The sequence below is a fragment of the Castanea sativa genome, chromosome 3 (genome assembly GCF_040712315.1).
Source record: "Castanea sativa cultivar Marrone di Chiusa Pesio chromosome 3, ASM4071231v1".
Classification (NCBI taxonomy): domain Eukaryota; kingdom Viridiplantae; phylum Streptophyta; class Magnoliopsida; order Fagales; family Fagaceae; genus Castanea; species Castanea sativa.
In genome coordinates this window covers 5,632,499-5,651,959 of record NC_134015.1, presented here as the reverse complement: position 1 = coordinate 5,651,959, position 19,461 = coordinate 5,632,499, and the positions used below count along the sequence as shown (strand labels likewise).

Below are 19,461 nucleotides of genomic sequence, written 5' to 3'. Positions count from 1 at the left end.
TAAGACTCAATAGCTATGCAAGCACATGTGTTTTTTCTTTTAAACCAACTTCAACATTCCATACATTGAGATACATGTCAATGGTTCTATAGAGTATATAGGTTTTATCACACTGCTGATCATCTTTTGGCATTGATTCTGCAAGTGACTAAAAACTTATAGCACTGAGGTTCTCATCCCCTGCAACTAGCATAAGATAACCATCTATAAATCTTCCAATAGCAAATATTTTTGGTGCGGGTTTGCTTGAAAGAAAATAAACATAAGATTCAACCACCCTTATAACAATGCCCACAACATCATTGTCTCCATAATTCTTAACCAAGAGATCTGGAAGATGACACAGCTCCAACATGGAATCAATTCTTTCTAGCATAGGTGTAGAGAAAATTGCAAAAAACTAAAATTTTTGCCACATGGAGCACATTAAACAAGCATTTAGTTGTAACTCTTTGTAATTGTGGGTTTAGATGTTTGGGAGCCAAATTGTGAAGCCCAAAAATGATTCAAGAAAGCATTTTGCACCAATGAGCTCTTCATGATCCTACAAACTGTGATCTCAGCCCTTTACTTTTAATAGTTTGAATGACTTCATTAAATTGATCTATTTAAAGAATTGATACATCTCCAAACCACCAATTATCAAGTTTGTCTTCAAGTTTTGAGTTCACAACATCATTTGCTAAAAAATTCAAGTCTTGTACATAATCATCACCAAAACTAAGTTCTTTTAGATTTATGCAAGTCTTCAAGGAAATTGCTTTTGAGCATCCTTCCATTAGTTGTAACTCCGTAAAAATTAAGTTTGTCTTCAAGTTTTGAATTCATAACATTATTTGCTAGAAAATTCAAGTCCTGTACATAATCATCACCAAAACTAAGTTCTTTTGGATTTATGCAGGCCTTCCAGGCAATTGCTTTTGAGCATCTATCCATGAGTTGTAACTCTGTAAAAATTAAGAAGTTAAGAAAGGCCTCAGCTTTGGACATTAGATTTACTTGGGATTAAGGCTTAGTTGAGTTGATTCAAATATTAAGTAAAAGCAATTAAGATGCAATAGTTAAGGTCTTAAAAATTTTAGTTTGGGATACAAACAATATAACATGGTTTTCAATGCAACAACAAAGGAGAATGAATTCATCCATCTGCCATTTTTGTTTTTCTTTGACTGAATATAAGACACCATATGGAAGCAAACCATCTACATGAGTCAATATTTGTAATGAAGATTCTAAGGGCTTAAAGTCAATTATAAATTTGTCACACAAAGAAAGATTGATTCTTCATCCTTTATTAAGAATAGAGTAATTGAGTGCACTTTGTGCAAATATGAATAAATGGGACTCTTTGCCATAAAAAGATCATGTGTGTGTAACTATAATCACAAGTACACCATTGACATTCCATATAAATGTATGCATTGAGAGTAGGATATCTTGAAAGAGAGAGGTGGGGAGGGGTTTTTTTTTTACCGGTCCTGGTTTCTTCAGCAACCAAGCTGGAAAAATGACACATCTGTTACGCTTCCCACCAGATATTGACCCACAAATGAAATTTACTCTATCAAGACTTTTCCTTCCCACTGTAAGCATATCTTTTCCTAGGATGTCAAACTAATATGTCATTCTTAGTCTGAAGCTTCACTTGTTGTATATTTCTTGTTGCTCACACAAACCTGCACATACATATATATTTTTTTTTTGATAAGTAACGATAAAAATATATTAGAGAAGAACACAGCCCCGTACATAGGAAATGTACTAAAGAGGCAAAAACATCAAGAAACCAAATTACAATGATCAAGCAAAATAGGAAGGGAAAGACAAGAAAAAGATGGTAAAACTAAACACCATTCCAGAAGAGTAAAAAAGAAAAAAGACTTAATCTCAAGAATGGACCGATCGCGACCCTCAAAACTTCTAGAATTCCGTTCCCGCCAGATACACCACATCAAACAGTGCGGCACCATCCTCCAAATCACTATATTGTGATGATGCCTGAAATTGCAAGCCCAACAATCCAATAGATCCACTACCCTTTGCGGCATCACCCAACAAATACCAAACAAGCAAAAGACCATACACCACATCTCAAAAGCTATAGGACAAAGGAAGGAGGAGATGATCAACATTCCCCACACCTTTTACACATAAAACACCACTCAAGGACAACAAAGTGCCTTTTCCGAAGATTATCAATAGTAAGAATCTTGCTTAGAAAGCAGCAGTCCAAGAAAAAGCAACCCGGGGAACCTTCGATTGCCATATCATTTTCCAAGGGAAGGGAGTGGCAAAGGGGGAGGAGAAAGGGAGTGATAATACCCACTCACCACAAAACCACTACCGCCGGCTAGCTTCCAACAAAGCTTGTCGAACCTACACCCCGCACCTTTGTGGAATAGATTAAAGCCATACACGAATCCAAAGAGTGTGACTCTTGATCATTCACAAAACGGCGAAATTGTAGGTTCCAAAAAATACTCCCATTTGCATAGCACATAACATCGTAGACCGAAGTATCCTTGTCCTACTAATAATGTATAACTGGAAACGCCTCCTTAAGAGGACTATCCCCACACCACACATCAACCCAAAACTTCACACGAGTACCATCACCCACATCATACCGAAGGAACTTAGAAAAATTCAGCCAACCCCTTCGAATGGACTTCCACAAACAAACACCATAAGCCCTGCATTACGCATTTTGTACACCAACCACCCCAGTCATTCCCATACTTCGCCCCAATGACCCTTCTCCAAAGGGCATCATTCTCCTCACCATAACGCCACAACCATTTGGCTAGAAGGGCAGAATTAAACCTTCTCAAGCACCGAATGCCTAGCCCTCCATTCTTCACTGGCCTACAGACCTTAGACCAATTCACTAAATGAAGTTTACGATCGTCACCAATACCATTCCAAAGAAAATTTCTTTGTAATTCCTCCATCCGCTTAGCCACCTTAACTGGGATAGGAAGGAGAGAAAGAAAATAAGTAGGCAAGCTAGAGAGAGTACTCTTAATAAGGGTAACCTTGCCCCCCTTAGATAAATACAATCTCTTCCATCCAGCTAGCCTTCGCTCCATCTTCTCCAAAATAGGATTCCAAACCGTCTTATCTCTAAAGGTAGCACCCAACGGAAGACCTAAATATTTTAGCGGAAGAGTAGACTCTCTACAACCCAAAATCTCCACTAGCTCATGCAGATTAGGCACATCTCCAATTGGAACCAACTCAGACTTACCTAGATTAATTTTTAGCCCTGACACCTCCTCAAATCTAGAAAGAATCCCGCGCAAAGCTATTATATGACTGCTATCGCATCATTAAAAACAAGAGTATCTTCCGGAAACAAAAAATGAGACACAGTCAACAAGGTAACATTTGCTTTCCCCACTGAGATGCCGTAAAACCGTCCCGCCGCCGTAGCAAAGACCCAACATACGGCCCAACGCCTCCATGACAAGATCAAAGAGAAAAGGGGAAAGCGATCACCTTGCCTCGACCTCTAGAACTCCCAAAAAAGTCGAAGTGGCTACCATTGATCAAAATGGAGAATTTAACTGATATACAACACCCGATCCACCTTCTCCACTTGTCCGAAAAACCACATTGCCGCAACAAAAACAAGAGAAACTCCCAATTCACATGGTCGTAAGCTTTCTCGATATCCAAACGCACAATACCCCCGAACCCCCGCCTTCAATCTACCGTCTAAACACTCGAAGCAATAAGGACAATCCAAAAATCCGACGACCTTTCAAGAAGGCGTTCCCCGAGATTCCGAAATAATACCGTGAACCACCCTTCGCATACGATTGGCTAACACCTTAGCAATGATCTTGTACAACCCTCCCACCAAACTAATAGGCCTAAAGTCTTTAACATCCACAAGATCAATTTTCTTGGGAATGAGAGCAAGGAAAGTAGCAATGATACACTTTTCAAACACCGCATGGCCATGAAATTTATGAAACACATCAATAATATCCGTTTTCATCAAACCCCAACAAGACTGAAAAAATGCCATTGTAAAACCATCCGGACCAGGCGCTTTATCACCATTGAAATCTTGGACCACTCTAAAAACTTCATCCTCAATAAAGGGTCTGTCTAGCCAGTTGGCCTCTTCCCTAGAAATGCTGGAAAAGACAACCTCATCCAAGAGAGGTCTGTGGACCTCATTCTCAGAGTATAATTGCCTATAGAAAAGAGAAATGCTCCCCTCAATGATCCCTTGATCTGTGGATAACTCTCCATCCACCATAGCGGCTGGTATGGGGTCGGAAGAGGTGATTTTCGAGGCTGGTATGGGGTATGGGGTCGGAAGAGGTGATTTTAGTTCTCCGACGAGTGTAGCGGCTGGTATGGGGTCGGAAGAGGTGATTTTCGAGGCTGATTCGGTAAAGTCTTCTCAGCAAGCAGTGGGTTCGGAGAAGACAGAACAGCTTTCCACCGTAGCACCACTTGATTTTGGTCCTAGAATTAGTGATTATGTTGGAAATTTGAGTAGAACATGGGGTAATTCCAAAGATTGGATGCTTGAACTTCTGATGGGAGGAAAATAGTTATTCCGCTCTCGCCTTTTCGTTCTCCTATTTCCGTGTCCGACGCGCATGCTTCGAGGGTGTAATCAATCCAGAATGGCTTCTCTTGTTAACGAGGACAAATTGTTAGTCGGGATTCGAGAGTGATGGTGTTGTGGGCTATGTTGACTCCGAGGTTGGGTCGAGGGCAAAGATTGGGACTCGAGGAGGGTTTGTTGAATTGGGACTTTTTAGGTGAACCGCTAGAAGTGGCACCTTCGGGCAATGAATAATCCAGGGGTTATGGAAATCCCCGCAACTGAGGCGATCGAGGAGAGTAGGGGCTACGTGGATGTAGATAATACCAAATTGTCTCAATGGGTAACTAATAGAATTAAAGCTTTCCAAAGATCCGTTGGGACCTCGCCGAGGGTTTTCAAGAACAAGTAATGTGTTGCTCTTAGCTTTAGAAACTCGAAGAAAAAAGAGGATGGTTGATGTAGTCTCACAGAGGAAGATGGTTAAGGCCGGGCATAAAGGACATCGTGAATTAAAGAATTTATTGTGTTCTTTGGGTGAGGAGAATGAGTCGAAAGGAGTAAGAGTGCTGCTAGGGAGCGGGCCGTGGTAGTGCTTAAATGAATCTAAGAATTGTTTCATGGAATGTGAGAGGGGTTGAATGAGCGGATAAGCGTCTTCTGTTAGAAATTTGATCCGTATGTGGAAAGCGGATATTGTTTGTTTGCAAGAAACTAAGATGGAGCTGATTAATAGAGGCGTCATTTGTAGTTTGTGGGGAGGTCAACATGTGGATTGGCTCTACTTAGGCTCTGTGGGTGCTTCAGGTGGGGTGTTATTGATGTGGGACAACAGGGTTGTGGAGAAGGTGGAGGAAGCGGTGGGCCGCTTCGCCCCCCGTAAATTCAAAAATGTGGTGGATCAGTTTGTTTGGGCTTTCACTGGTGTTTATGGACCCAATTGTGATAGAGATAGATGTTTCTTATGGGAGGAGTTATCTGGCGTTTGTAGTTGGTGGGATGTGCCTTGGTGTGTGGGAGGTGATTTTAATGTGGTACGGTTTCCTTCTGAACGTACAAATTGATAGGATTTATTCTTTATATATCAAATCAGGCATGTGATAGACTTAAGCACCGCGCTGGCCTCCTGACTGAGATTGTGTATTGTGTAATATTTGGTTTGAAGTGGTTATGTCATTAAGAAGGTCTGCTTCCTTTTTCCATCTGCTGGCATTTAACATATAGGTGAAAAGCGTGGATAGAATTAAGCCAACACCTTGATGGTATATATGTTCTACCATCTCATCCACTTATAGAGAGACACTAAATCATCTTTCTCCAAGTGTTAACTTTTATATTGCATTAGAGCAAATCACTCAACCAATGAAAAAAAATATCTCATTAAAAAAAAAAAAGTTGTACCAGTCATTAGATAGTTTCATCTTTTCTTCTTCTTATGTGAATATATAATAAGAACCAATCATCATGGGGTTAGGATGATGGTGCAGGTAATAGAGTTGGTTAACTAGGCTTTAGTCTAAAAAGGAAGTGAGAGATGCTTAGAGAAGCTTATAGGTGGACAACACTCTACATAGAACTCATCTCTAACTATTAGCACACAAGGCTAAAGGAAATTCTTATTTATCAACAAAACTGATTTACAATTGGAATTACAGCTATTTATACTACTAGCCACACAAACAGCCAAGCCTTGCTAAGTGGTTACTGCTGTAATTAACTTCTGTAACAGAATTAGTTACAGTTGTATCTATCACCTAATACATGCATGTGTACTAATTATTACAATCAACTAAACTCCAATGAATACACTGATATGTCACTAAAAACATCACCCAATTCAGCTGCAAATGCCCCAGCTGCATTTTCTGCCCTGCTGCTGCATACATGAAATTACTGCTGGCCACTGATTTTGATTGCAATTCAAACTTCATGATGCAGATGCCCTTTAAAAATTGCATATAATCTAATGTACCAAGTTTTAAAAACCAAGAGAGCTTAGAATACGTTTAGGTCCAACAAAGCATTGACCTTGGTTTGATCTTATTACTCACAACAAACATTAAAGACACTTGACTGGTAAAAGACAGACAACCGTTTAGCAAGAATTTGTATGAATAATTCATCAATTCTTAACTTTGATAGGATAAAGGATTGCTAACATATTTGGAACAGTCCCAGAAAAATCCATGCTGCACCCTTCAAAAGAATAGAAGTTCTAACCAATACACCAAGATACAACTCTATTAATCATTAGCAAATAAGAACTTCTTTCAGCAAGAGACAGTCCAAATTCCAGCTGATCAAACAGCCACCACTTTATATGAACGAAAGAGTGCAATTCCCCATGAAAATGCTCACTAACTTTGTGAGACACCCTTAGAGAACCCAAAAATCATATCTCACATGCTCAAATGTCATATCTCAATTTCTATAGCCAATGACATATAAACATCTCAGGGTGTCAATCTCAACATAAATTAGCATGCACCATCTTCTAATATTAGTAGAAAAAGTAACATCCAAAGTGCCCACCACCAAAGTGCCCAAAGGAGGACACCTTGTGTCCAAATCCAATAGGTCACCGTGGTTCAAAACTAAAAACGCAAGACCATATTGGATATCAGGCCTTAAGAATTAAATGGCCACATAATAATCCACATACTATTTCACAAAAGGGAGGAAAAAAGGGTCCCAATATAAATTAGAATAGCATTTTATAGCATGTATGTGATTATGACATGATCTAAGTACCAAGTCATTATAGAATGAGCTAAAATGAGAAGCTCTTCAACTCACTTCAATTTCAAACTTTGAGTAACAAAGGAAAAAATATTAGTTTAGAAATTCAAGGAAATGCGATCTCTGTTTTAACATGAAATGAAGGAATTGGGTGTGAAAAACAAGTGTATAGCGTAGTGTGCAACTGCAAATAGCATTCTTTCCTGACATAAGCGAATAGCATAAAATTTCAAGCATCATATGTGTCAAACAACCATAGTATTACTTTTGAAAGTTATTACTAACAATGTAAATATATACGCACTTCATTCAATTTGATAGTTTTACTAAATACCAAGCGAATCAATGCTAGTAGGCTCATTAATTCATTATGCTCCACAAACCACTTAAGCAAACATACCTCTAATCAAGTTCACCAACATCATATTCAAAATGATTCTTCATTTTCTGGCCTTCTTTGTTAGTATTTACAAAGTTGAGTTGAGACTCCATTATTGAGCGCTCTCTCAATTATTTTTCATCTCATGCCAAGTCTTCTTTTTTGGGTTGTCATTTTTATTTACAATGCCCTTGGTTTCTACTAGCATTCAGAGACCATACCATTTAGTTTATTCTCTAACATTATGAAATTCTGACCCTACAAGATTAATTTTTGCATAGTGGGAATTCCACAAAACGATGACCAAGCTAACTGTAAGATCCTACTAACAGCACAATCTTTGGAGTGCATAGGCAAATGATGACCAATCAAGATGTCATGGCAGATTTTCTGAATGAAGAAGAGGCTTGGAACTCGTTTGTGCAGAATGCAGGAGATCTAGTTTGAGCCAGAATATGTTACTATTATTACAAGAGAAATTACTAGGAAATGTTGTGGTCTGTAAATGGCGATCAAGTCCACGGGTAAGTCCATGAGGAACCAAATGATAAGTGAGCTGTGGAAGAATGTACTCAGCCCACTACAGGGTACTGTACCTCATTATGGGAGCATCAAGAAGAATGCCTACCGGCCAGGCTGCACTAAAATTTACCTATAACTCATTGGCAAGTAAGAATTTTTTAACATTGTTATTTCTTGTACTGTTATCTAACTCCTCTATCTTTAAGGCTTCTATCAAACCACAAACCATCTTCACCATCTAAGCTCTCATAGCATCCAAACTTAAAGAACTCTGCCAAGCAGAAATACTTAAGACAAGAATAGCTCTTGTTCTCCATTATATTTATTCTGATCAACCCCATTACCCAGATCCAGTATAACCTTTTTTCTGTTCTCTCTTCAAAGCATTCTACTTCAAGTGATAATGATCATATTGTTTCCCCTGCTTCTTCCATTATTCACCTAACTCCTCCGTCTTAGACTTTTCAATCAAAGACAAACCCACCTTAAAAGTGCCAACATTCGTAGCCAGATAATGGGCAGTGTATGACTATGACCCATCATTGTTATCCACAAACATCAAACTTGAACAACTGAAAAACTCTAATTGTAGTCTGGATTGTTGCAACATAACAAGAGCTACACTACTATATCAATTTCAATGTTGACACCTTAGGACCTTACTAGTCAGATATATATAATGGAAAACTAAAAGATTACACAATAGCATGCTGTTATCATTTGAAAAAATTAACACAATGCTAAATTACAAAATGTTTTTCAACTAGTGGGCTTTTCATCATGAGTAAGCACAGAGTAAAATCTCAGATGAATTCTACTTAGTGTGTGTTTGGCAAAAATTATTTTTGCCAACTTATTTTACTATTCAGCTTATTTTTGCTACTATTTATGGGCTCCACTGCACTTTTTGATACTATTCATGGGTTTCACTGTACTATTTCAACTAACTTTTACCTTTATCTACAGTACTTTTAGCAAAAAAATTTCAGTTTCAGTAAAATAAGTGAATTCCAAACAGACCCTTATTATGTCTAGTAATAAAAACACTATATAGACACAATGAATATATGAAACAGTACATCATATAACCATACATAACTTTACATTTCACATGTTTTTGAAACTTATATTCTTCATTTCAGGAGTTATTTTGATGAAAACAACTGCACCTCCATTTAAGAGAATTTCTCCACACTTAAGGATGCAATAAGTTGCATTTCGGTAAATTGGCTATTATTTAACAAAAATAGTAGACGTCTTTTAGAAGAAAAGTCCAACCTCACATTTTTACTGGCAATTACTTCTAAGAAATTTCATATACCTTCAGAGAATTTGTAAGTTAGGTATAACCATATAACTAATAATTTTTATTGCAACAAAATAATAGGTAAATTTATCATAAAAATAAAAAAGAAGGAATTTTTGAAGTTATCAGCCTTACTTGGTTGTATATTTATTGATGCAACTTGAGACTAGAGGTCTATAAGACCTTTTGTCAAACTGGTAGGATACCCTCAGAATGAAACACCAGCAAAAACTCCAGAATGGTCATGTCATCAGCAGTAGGCAAATGTTCCAACTCCCAATCACTCATTCACCCATAATCCACTCAAATGTTGTTCAAAACACCCAAACGAACCCACCTAAAGCAGATCAGCCAAAAACCATCACAATTCCACCAAAAAAACAAAAGACAAAACAAAGGAAATCAGAAAAAAAAGAGGGAGAGAGAGAGAAAGAGTGAAACTTATCTCCGGTTGCTGAATTTGAAGGTTGTTTATTATTTTACTAATGAGGCAGCAACTTGGCTTCCATTAGTGAACAACACTAGTGGACAGCCCTAATAACACATTAGGTTTAACAATAAAAAACTAAAGTTCAACTCAATAGGAAAATATAAAAATTAAAATTAAAACCACATTTGTTCTTTCTATAGTAAGCTAAAGGGAAAGCATAAAATCAGATATATGCTTAAGACGGTATTCAAATGCAATGTATGTCTACAATGAATTTTATAGAATCAGGTTCATCCTTTCATGGTTAATGTTTATAGAAGTGAATATGCATGTGGATTTGTGCAACTATGCATGGCAACTACCCGCACACTACATACATCAAAATGGTCACAAATGAGGGATGGTAGCTAACAAGTAGAGGGATGGTACCTAACAAGTAGATATGCTTCTGAACTAATTGGATCATTGGTGCATAAAAATTGGAGGTCCTTTGAGATAAATTTATAAAACTAAAGGTAACCACGCCAGTTCTAACATGGATCAAACTCAACTGATACAACTTTCCCAACTCTGATAGAGAAACAATCCTCAAACATCATAGCTTGATCTATTGCCCATACAACAGAATGGTTCAATTTACAAGTACAGCTCCTAAAACGAAGTAATATATCTCTTCTATGCTGCAACAACAGACTGCTCCAAATCAAACAATCACTTGGAACAGTACTTAGCCTAACTATGAACTCCATCAATAAAACATGAGAAAGAAACATCATAGGAAACGATTCAGGGTATATATGGTCTTTTAAAAGACAAAATATAGGAGTAGATAAGGAAATACTAATCACAGAATCATTAGTAAAATAAAACATAAAACTACATAGGATCAAATCTAGTTGGGAAGTTTAAAATGCATAAATGAATGACTGTTTGTTAAATTCAGAGTTTTTACTCCTAGAGTTGCAGATTTTGACTACAGGATGATTGCAAAAATATATAAAACTAAACTAATGATGTAAGTAATGTCAAGAATAAAATGGAAAGATGACTTATTTGGATATAAACAGAAATTCACACTAACTACCTTAACATAATGTTAGAAAAGGTGAAGGAGACCCATTTTTGACAGCCATAATAACACATTCGATTAAGCAATAAAAAATTAATGCTCCACCCAAAAGGAAAATGTAAAAATTAGAATTAAAACTACATTTGTCCTTTCTATGCACAATAAAAGTGGATATGGAAATTACATGGGGCGCATTGATAGATCAACTCTTTGCAAGGAAGACTACATTTGTGACATGTAGGGTGATCTTTAGTTTCCTCAATGAAAGTAAGGGGGTGTCGGTAACAATCAAATGTTTAAGAGCCTCCTTATTTCTTATTTGGATATTCCCCGAGAATACATTTGGGATGTGCAGGATAAGTGCAATCTACACAGTAGTAGAACCAATAGTTTGGGTTTCGTTCTTCTTCACAAATATCACAATAATATTCACCTGAGTCATCTTCAGCTGCATAATTGAGAGTGAAGGGATGCTCATGTTGTTCGTACCTTGTGGTTTGTGGTAGTGTCGCACATTTAAAGTCAAGTGCAAATTCACAAGTGGTACAACGGAATACGAGATTTCTTTCATAATCACAACTACTGCACCTTTGTTTAAAGCTTGTGTAGGAGAGGATGAGTTGGTGCTTATGACCTTCATGGGTAAGGATTTGTGGGACCAAACTACATTGAACATCAAGATCAAAGTTGCATGACTCACAAGTGTACAAAAAGCCATTACAATCCTGGTAACAGGCTTTACACCAGATATGGTAGGGCGGTTTTCGGAGGGTGAGTGGGTGGCGATGAAGTGGGTTTCGCTTTTTCATTGGTAAATTAGCACAAGATTTATGAAGAAAGAAGCTACAATTGGCACAACTATAAAAAGGAGGGAAAATGGCTCTTATACACCCATCGCATTTTTCATTATTGTGAACCTCCTCATCAGTAAGCTTTAAGTCATGCTCATGACTGAAGTGTTTAATTTCTGTGGCTATTTCAGTTCCGTCCTCTCCCACTTTGATTTTTTTGACTTTGTAAGCTGCCACTGACTCAACAAATTGATCCAGCTCTTCATCTTCGTTCTCCCCATCTTTAAGTTCCAGCAAATTTATGTCCTCCCTGTTTCTCTTGTCTATAGCGCAATTGAGGTGGGCAACGAAATCGCATTTGGAGCAATAATAAAGGCCGTAGCGCGTGTCCACCTTTTGAACACAGAGTTGACAAAATCGGGAGTCGGATTCACGGAGTTCAAAAGAAGAATGGGTGATGTGGAGGGGATGTTTGTGACGTACAACCTTGAGTCTGCGTCGGAAAGAAGTGCAACTTCTATGAATAAAAAAACAGCATGTGGCACAAAGATAGGGCCGGCCCTTGTCTTCTTTGCCGCATATGTCGCAAGTGAACGTGATCCCCTTCCAAAAGGGAGTCAATGGGTGGTCGTGGAATTCAACTTCAAGTTGCAAAACAGCACATTTGATGTGAAGGTTGAAGTCGCAACGGTAACAGCGATAGGTGTATTCTTCCCGAGATTCATTACAGACTTGGCATCTGCTCTTTTCTTTCTCAAGATAACCAGTTTTTTCGTCAAAAAGAATAAGAGGATGTAATGGGTGCAAGGGATGGTGCAACCCAAGAGGTACTTCCGCACATGATTTATGATGCATGTAGGAACTATTGCATTCGAAATTTGGACATAAGTAGGTAGGACCATAAATTGATTCTTGGCACCCACAACAAGTAGCTCCACCTCTGTAGTCTGGAAGGTAGACCAAGGGATGATTTGAATCGCAAAAATGTAGAAGTTGCTGTTGTTGCTCCATCTTATTGTATCACATGCACAGAGTCACAAACAAAATAACATCCAATTTGTTTAGAGAAAAATAAACATGTGACTCAATACATCAGGGCTAGTAAGCTGAATCCAAATCTATATATCATATATAGATGAAAAGAAACAAAGAAATAGAAGTAGGCGTGAGAATTGCTGCCTTTTTAGTTTTGTAAGCATTTTTTTTATTGCTCGATTTTGATTTGAAACACCGATGTTTTTAATTGAAGAAAAGATTGAAGGCTTCTTTTGGTTGGGATCAAACGTTTAGGAAGGAGGAGTGTGTACAGAATTTGGGCGTGAGTGAGAGCAGCACTTGCGCATGAGGTGTTTGATTCTGTGTCTAAGAAGCAAGTAAAGCAGTTTGGATTTTAAATGAAAATTGGATATGGGCCTGATTGTTTAAGAGGCATGAGCGTGGCCCAGGTGGAGATAAATAATTTTATGGTTGTGTCAAAAAACTACTGTTATGAAAGATGTTGAAATCATCTCTTGTAAAGATAGAGGCAATACTTCCTCTAGTTAAAGATATTATTATTATTAAAAAAAAAAATTTGTAGTCTCAAAGTGGAAGGCAATGTTAAACTTAAAAATATGGAGATAGAGACTAATTTTTTGAAATTGTATTTTTTTTTTCTTTTTTTAAATATGATTTTTTTTATTCAGGAAATGCATCTAAAAAGTTAAGAATAAATAAGAAGAATACTTTAACAACAAAAGTTCCATCCATGTCTTTAATTCTTCACCCAATTCTTGAGACTAATTTTCCTCATCTTGCTTAGGGAAATTGAAAGACTTTTTAACTTGTAAGAGTTGTAGGCTATTCTTAGCCAAAAATAATGTGCCTTTCTTGATATTGAACTTTCAAGCGTCCTAAACACCTAACTATAGAAAGGATGGTTAAAGTTTGGGCCCGTGGACATTTGTAATAAGGTGTTTTAAATTAGTGGTGAGTCACATATAGTTTCTCACTCTTTAGGCTAAAAAGTGATGGCCAGTGTAAGGCTCAATTTCTATATATGCACTTAACTTCCTTTCTAACTTCTTATTTTGAAGGGTTTTGACATGTGATAAATCAAAAGATCCAAACAAATTTTACAATATTCAAAAAAAATTATTGATATTGTTTGTTGTGATTGATGTATCATAAAAATGAGTTAATGAGAAAATGATATTGTTTCAATAATAACTTATCACCTTAACAAGTTTTGGAAAAAGGTTGTGAAAACTTTTCTAACTATTCCTCTAAAAAAAATTGTGACATCAATGAAAGAAAGAAAAACTGTTTCCTTAAAAAAAAAAAAAAAAAAAACATCATGCATAATTTTCTTCCTCTCTGGGCAGTTTGGTAAACATTACTTGTTGTGCATTTGTCTTATGATCCTACGTGCCCAACTATCTCAAGCAAGGCATAATCACACAAGATGCTAATGCTTTCCTTTGTAAAGCATATGCAAAGCATAGTATTGACTTTATCAACTAGCTAGTGCAGTACCAAAATTGGTGCCAAAGCCAAAGAGATCTACGTAATTAATGGTGTTGTTAAATTCAAGACAATATATTATGGTGGCCTAGTAAACAAGTAATTATCATCATTTTGATTGCATTGTAATCATTCTTTTGAGCAAGAAACAATCGACATTTTGCCCAATGAACATAAGTACAAGGATTTGATAACATTATATATAGTACTCAGACATGTGATAGTTGAAACATCATGCAATTTGGGCCTTAGACAAAGACTTCCACTTTTACAATTAGTCAATTAATGATTTTTTTTTATGGGAATTAAGGTCAAGAATATTCCTAGCATGCAAAGAATTAAATTGAAACCACTAGACAAATTAGATTTTTTGATCAATAAGTATCTTGATCTTCTTGTGATCTTACATGCGGTCTGCTATACTTTATTGATTCCTTTGGAAGTAATATGATTATCTAGCTTTATAGTTATGAACTTCATTATCTAATACTAAAATTAAAAGTATTCACATTAGTTTGCGCAAAAAATTTTGTTTATTTTAATATAAGAACATACTTTTTTTATTTTACATATTCACTTTTCAAAACACCCTACATCAGATTATTTATTTTATACTATATTTTATTATAATATAAAAATTTTCTTAATTTTTTTAATTATTTATCTTTCTTCATACATAATAATCACCATCTACTCTCTTTTGTTATCCTCGAGATATATAAAGAAAGAATAAAAACTAAATGCAAAATAAGTAATATTAGTGTAAATTTACATAATTATTGTAGCAATGATGTATTTTTACGTAACTTAGCATTACCTGGTGTGGGTGATCATGGAATTCAACTTCATGTGGCAAGCCAAGACATTTGATGTGAAGGTTGAAGTTGCAACGGTAACAGCGATAAGTGTATTCCCTGCGAGACTCTTTACAGACTTGACATTTGCTTTTTTCTTTCTCTTCAAGATAACGAGTTTTTTCGTCAAAAAGAATAAGAGGATGTAATGGGTGCAAGGGATGGTGCAACCCAAGGGGTAGTTCTGCACATAATTTGTGATGACGGTACCAAGGGCATCCACCTTCAGGACAGCAGTAGGTAGGACCAAAAATTGATTCTTGGCACCCACGACAAATCTCTCCACCTCTTTAGTCTTCACGGTAGACCAAGGGATGCTTTGAATCGCAAAAATGTAGAAGTTGCTGTTGTTGCTCCATCTTCTTGTATCACATGCACAGAGTCACAAACAAGATAACATCCAATTTGTTTAGAGAAAAATAAAAACCTGACTCAATACAAAAGGGCTAGTAAGCTGAATCCAAATCTATATATCATATATATATATAGATGAAAAGAAACAAAGAAATAGAAATAGGCGTGAGTATTGCTGCTTTTTCAGTTTTGTAGCATTTTTTTTTATTGCTCGATTTTGATGTGAAACACCGATGTTTTTAATTTAAGAAAAGATTGAAGGCTTCTTTTGGTTGGGATCAGACGTTTAGGAAGGAGGAGAATGTGCAGAATTTGGGCGTGAGTGAGAGCAGCACTTGCACATGAGGTGTTTGATTTTGTGTCTAACAAAAGTAAGTAAAGAAGTTTGGATTTTGAGTGAAAATTGGATTTTGGCCTAATTGTTTAAGAGGCATGGGCGTGGCGCAGGTGGGGATGAATAATATTATGGTTGGGTCAAAAAGCAGTTATGACAGATGATTTCTTCATCCCTTGTAAAAAGATATAGACAATACCATCCGTAATAACTTCCTCTAGCTAAAGATATAAATTATTGTTTTTATATTTTGGAATCTAAAAAGTGGAAGGCAATGTTAAACTCAAAACTATTGAGTTAAAGACGAGTTTTTTTTTTTTTTTTTTTCTTTAAATAAATAAAAAAATTCTGATATTTTTTTATTTAAAGGAAATAAACCTAAAAAGTTAGGAACAAATAATAAGAATGTTTTTACAACAAAATTTTGAACCATGTCTTTAATTCTTCTCCCAATTTTTGAAACTAAAAGTATAATTTGTATTACTTTGTTCCGTTTATGTCAATTCTTAATTTCTTATAATTCATTAAAAAGTATCAAACCCAAATCTAAGTTTTCCTTTGTTCTATATATCAAGTAGAAAGTGCAGCTAAGTTTGCCTTTTTATTCAAATTTTTACTTAGGTCAAGTCAGTTAGTACAACTCAAAACAACAAAGCCAATCCAACAAAATTTTTGACAAAAAAACTAGTAGTAAACAACTAACCATATAGATTTAACGGTAAATGGCAACTTATTATTTTGAAATTTTGCATGTGATTAACTTATAAATAAATATTAAATAAAAGCATGGATCCAATAATATAGTAACATAAACCAAACTATTTCGTGGTAATATCTCACAAAAATATAGTATTAATCCAAGTGCAATAAAAATTTACTACATTTAATATCTATGTGACAAATTTTAAGCAAGCATAGCAACTTATCATTTATGAATAATAATAGAAAAACACGAGTATGTATGAACAAATTTGTAAAAACAACTATTAATACTTACGTCAAGAAAAATTCAATTTGGCTTCAAAATACACCTAGGAAAACCTTCAAGTTAGCCTCAATTTCAATATTGCTAGAACTAAGGTCATGAAGTACTCATTAATGACTTCTACTATATATAGTGTTTCCTATCGTATCAAAACATAAATTCCTAACGCAAAAGATAAGCAAACAAAGAAAGGAAAAAAAAAACACAAGCAAGCAAGAAATATATTCTTGCTTTGCAACAACTTAAAGTTATATGCTTTTAATGGACTTCACAAGATCAAAAACTACCTTCATTTGCACGTCTAAGAAAAAGGAAGAGAGTTATATGCTTTTAATGGACTTCACAAGAGAATCAAAAACTATCTTCATTTGCACATCTAAGAAAAAGGAAGAGAGTTATATGCTTTTAATGGACTTCACAAGAGAATCAAAAACTACCTTCATTTGCACGTCTGAGAAAAAGGAAGAGAGTGTAACTAGAAAGGAAGAAAAAATTGATTTGAATATGACCAAAAGAAAATTACAATAAGGAGGCAAAGTAAAATTCAAAATTTGTACAAATGCATCACTCAAAGACCACGCCCAAAAGTTATATGCTTTTAATGGACTTCACAAGACCAAAAACTACCTTCATTTGCACGTCTAAGAAAAAGGAAGAGAGTTATATGCTATTAATGGACTTCACAGGAGAATAAAAAACTACCTTCATTTGCACGTCTAAGAAAAAGGAAGAGAGTTATATGCTTTTAATGGACTTCACAAGAGAATCAAAAACTACCTTCATTTGCACGTCTGAGAAAAAGGAAAAGAGTGTAACTCAAAAGGAAGAAAAAATTTATTTAAATATGACCAAAAGGAAATTACAATAAGGAGGCAGAATAAAATTCAAAATTTGTACAAATGCATCACTCAAAGACCACACCCAAAAGCTTGTAGTATAATCATATACAACAGGCAGTGCCCCATATGAATGCCAATTGGTTCCTCAACATCTCCCCATCGCTCAAAGACCATAAATAATGGTTCAAAATAATGTTAATTGCGTTTGCACAGGTATGACTCACAACTTATCTAGTTTTTTGCTGATTTTTTTTTACTAAAAGTGTACTAAAGTATACTTGTACCCAAAAAAAATTTGAAAAAGTAACAAAATGCAAAAAAATAACTTTTAAAAAGCTGTATATAAAAACTAAAAGCTAAAGCTTAAAGCTAATGCCAAACTCATCCATAGTTTGAGTCCAAAGAAATTACTATTCTTGCAAATAGGGGTGTTCACCAAACCGTATGAACCACACAAATCGCAAAAATTGTACCAAAACCACCCACAAAATGGCATAACCGCACTGCACTGCACCACACCGCATGGTGCAGTGCGATTTGCGGTTTTACAATAAAAAAACCGCACAAACCACACTGTACCGCACCCTCTCTATACATTAATATATTTAATTATTTTTAATATTAAATATATTATTAATAGTCTAATAACCCTAGTTTAAAAAAAAATAGTTTGATAACCCTAGCAAGTGTTGATTAGGAAAGCCAGCTCAAAATAAAGAAAAACTAGCTCAATAGTTTAAAACTTGGACCAAAATAAAGGGAAAAATTAGTTTTGGGCTGGGCAGAAAAAACCCAAAATTTGGAAAATATACTAACTTCAAATCATTTAAACCGCATCTTATACACCGCACTGCATATGTGACCGCAAAAATAAGGTGTGGTGCAATTATGGTTTTGGGTAAACTTTAAACCGCACCGCACCGCACATGTGACTGCAAAAATAAGGTGCGACGCAGTTATGGTTTTAGCTAAACCGCACCGCAAAGTGCAATGCTAAAAGTGGCCCAAAACCACACCGCATCGCGAACACCCCTACTTGCAAAGATCAAATGCACGGATATGATGTAGTTTGCCAATGGTGATCATGGCCTTGGATAAGTCCATGAGGAACAAATAATAATTTAACCGTGCAAGAATGCAATTGTAGATAATTTTAGACCCATTTATGAAATTGTAGATGATTTTATTAAATCAAGTGATACAACAAAATGTGAAATTAGCCTCATTTGATAAAAAATATTAGGAAGTCAAAGCTCTTGAATCAAATAAATTTGGAACCCATGTATTTTGGTTTACCTCTAGACAATCCATGGAGATGCAATATAACATATAATTCTTTTATTTTTTTAGTGGTTTATAGTGTATACTCATCTCTCACATGGTTTAATTCTTTTTCAAATTTGCCACTATGATTAAAAAGGAGTAGCTTTTGTCTCCTGAGGTATTTAATCAGTTTGATTTAGGCTGCTAGCTACTAAGGTAAAAGGAATATGAGATAAGAGTCACTCTTTTAGAGTATTAGGAACTCAAACCTCTTGAATCAAATAAATTTGGAACCAATCTATTTTGGAGAACTTTATTTATTTACCTCTAGAGTCTAGACAATCTATGGAAATACAGTATAATAGCAAATTCTTTATTTTTTTAGTAATGTATACTCATCCCTAAAGGAGTTACTTTTGTCTCTTGAGATTTCTTTTCAACCGTTTGATTTAGCTACTAAGGTGAAGGGAATATTTTCTACCTAAAAAAATATTGAAGGGAATATGAGATAAGTGTCACTCTTCCAA

The 19,461-nt window shown here is 35.7% G+C and overlaps 2 protein-coding genes and 1 pseudogene across 2 annotated transcripts; all 3 read right to left on the bottom strand.

Annotated features, from left to right (window-relative positions):
* Positions 1–13: 13 nt before the first annotated feature.
* Positions 14–821, bottom strand: LOC142628381 (putative BTB/POZ domain-containing protein At5g13600; annotated as a pseudogene).
* A 1,815-nt stretch (positions 822–2,636) lies between these two features.
* Positions 2,637–4,270, bottom strand: LOC142628380 (uncharacterized). Its single transcript, XM_075802492.1, has 2 exons — positions 3,799–4,270; positions 2,637–3,304 (listed from the first exon to the last, which is right to left on the bottom strand). Exons 1-2 carry the CDS (start codon positions 4,268–4,270, stop codon positions 2,637–2,639), a joined length of 1,140 nt encoding a protein of 379 aa, XP_075658607.1.
* Positions 4,271–11,234: 6,964 nt separating this feature from the next.
* LOC142628252 (uncharacterized) lies at positions 11,235–15,438 on the bottom strand. Its single transcript, XM_075802320.1, has 2 exons — positions 15,123–15,438; positions 11,235–12,814 (listed from the first exon to the last, which is right to left on the bottom strand). The coding sequence occupies exon 2, from the start codon at positions 12,812–12,814 to the stop codon at positions 11,321–11,323; it is 1,494 nt and encodes a 497-aa protein (XP_075658435.1). The 5' UTR covers positions 15,123–15,438; the 3' UTR covers positions 11,235–11,320.
* Positions 15,439–19,461: the final 4,023 nt, after the last annotated feature.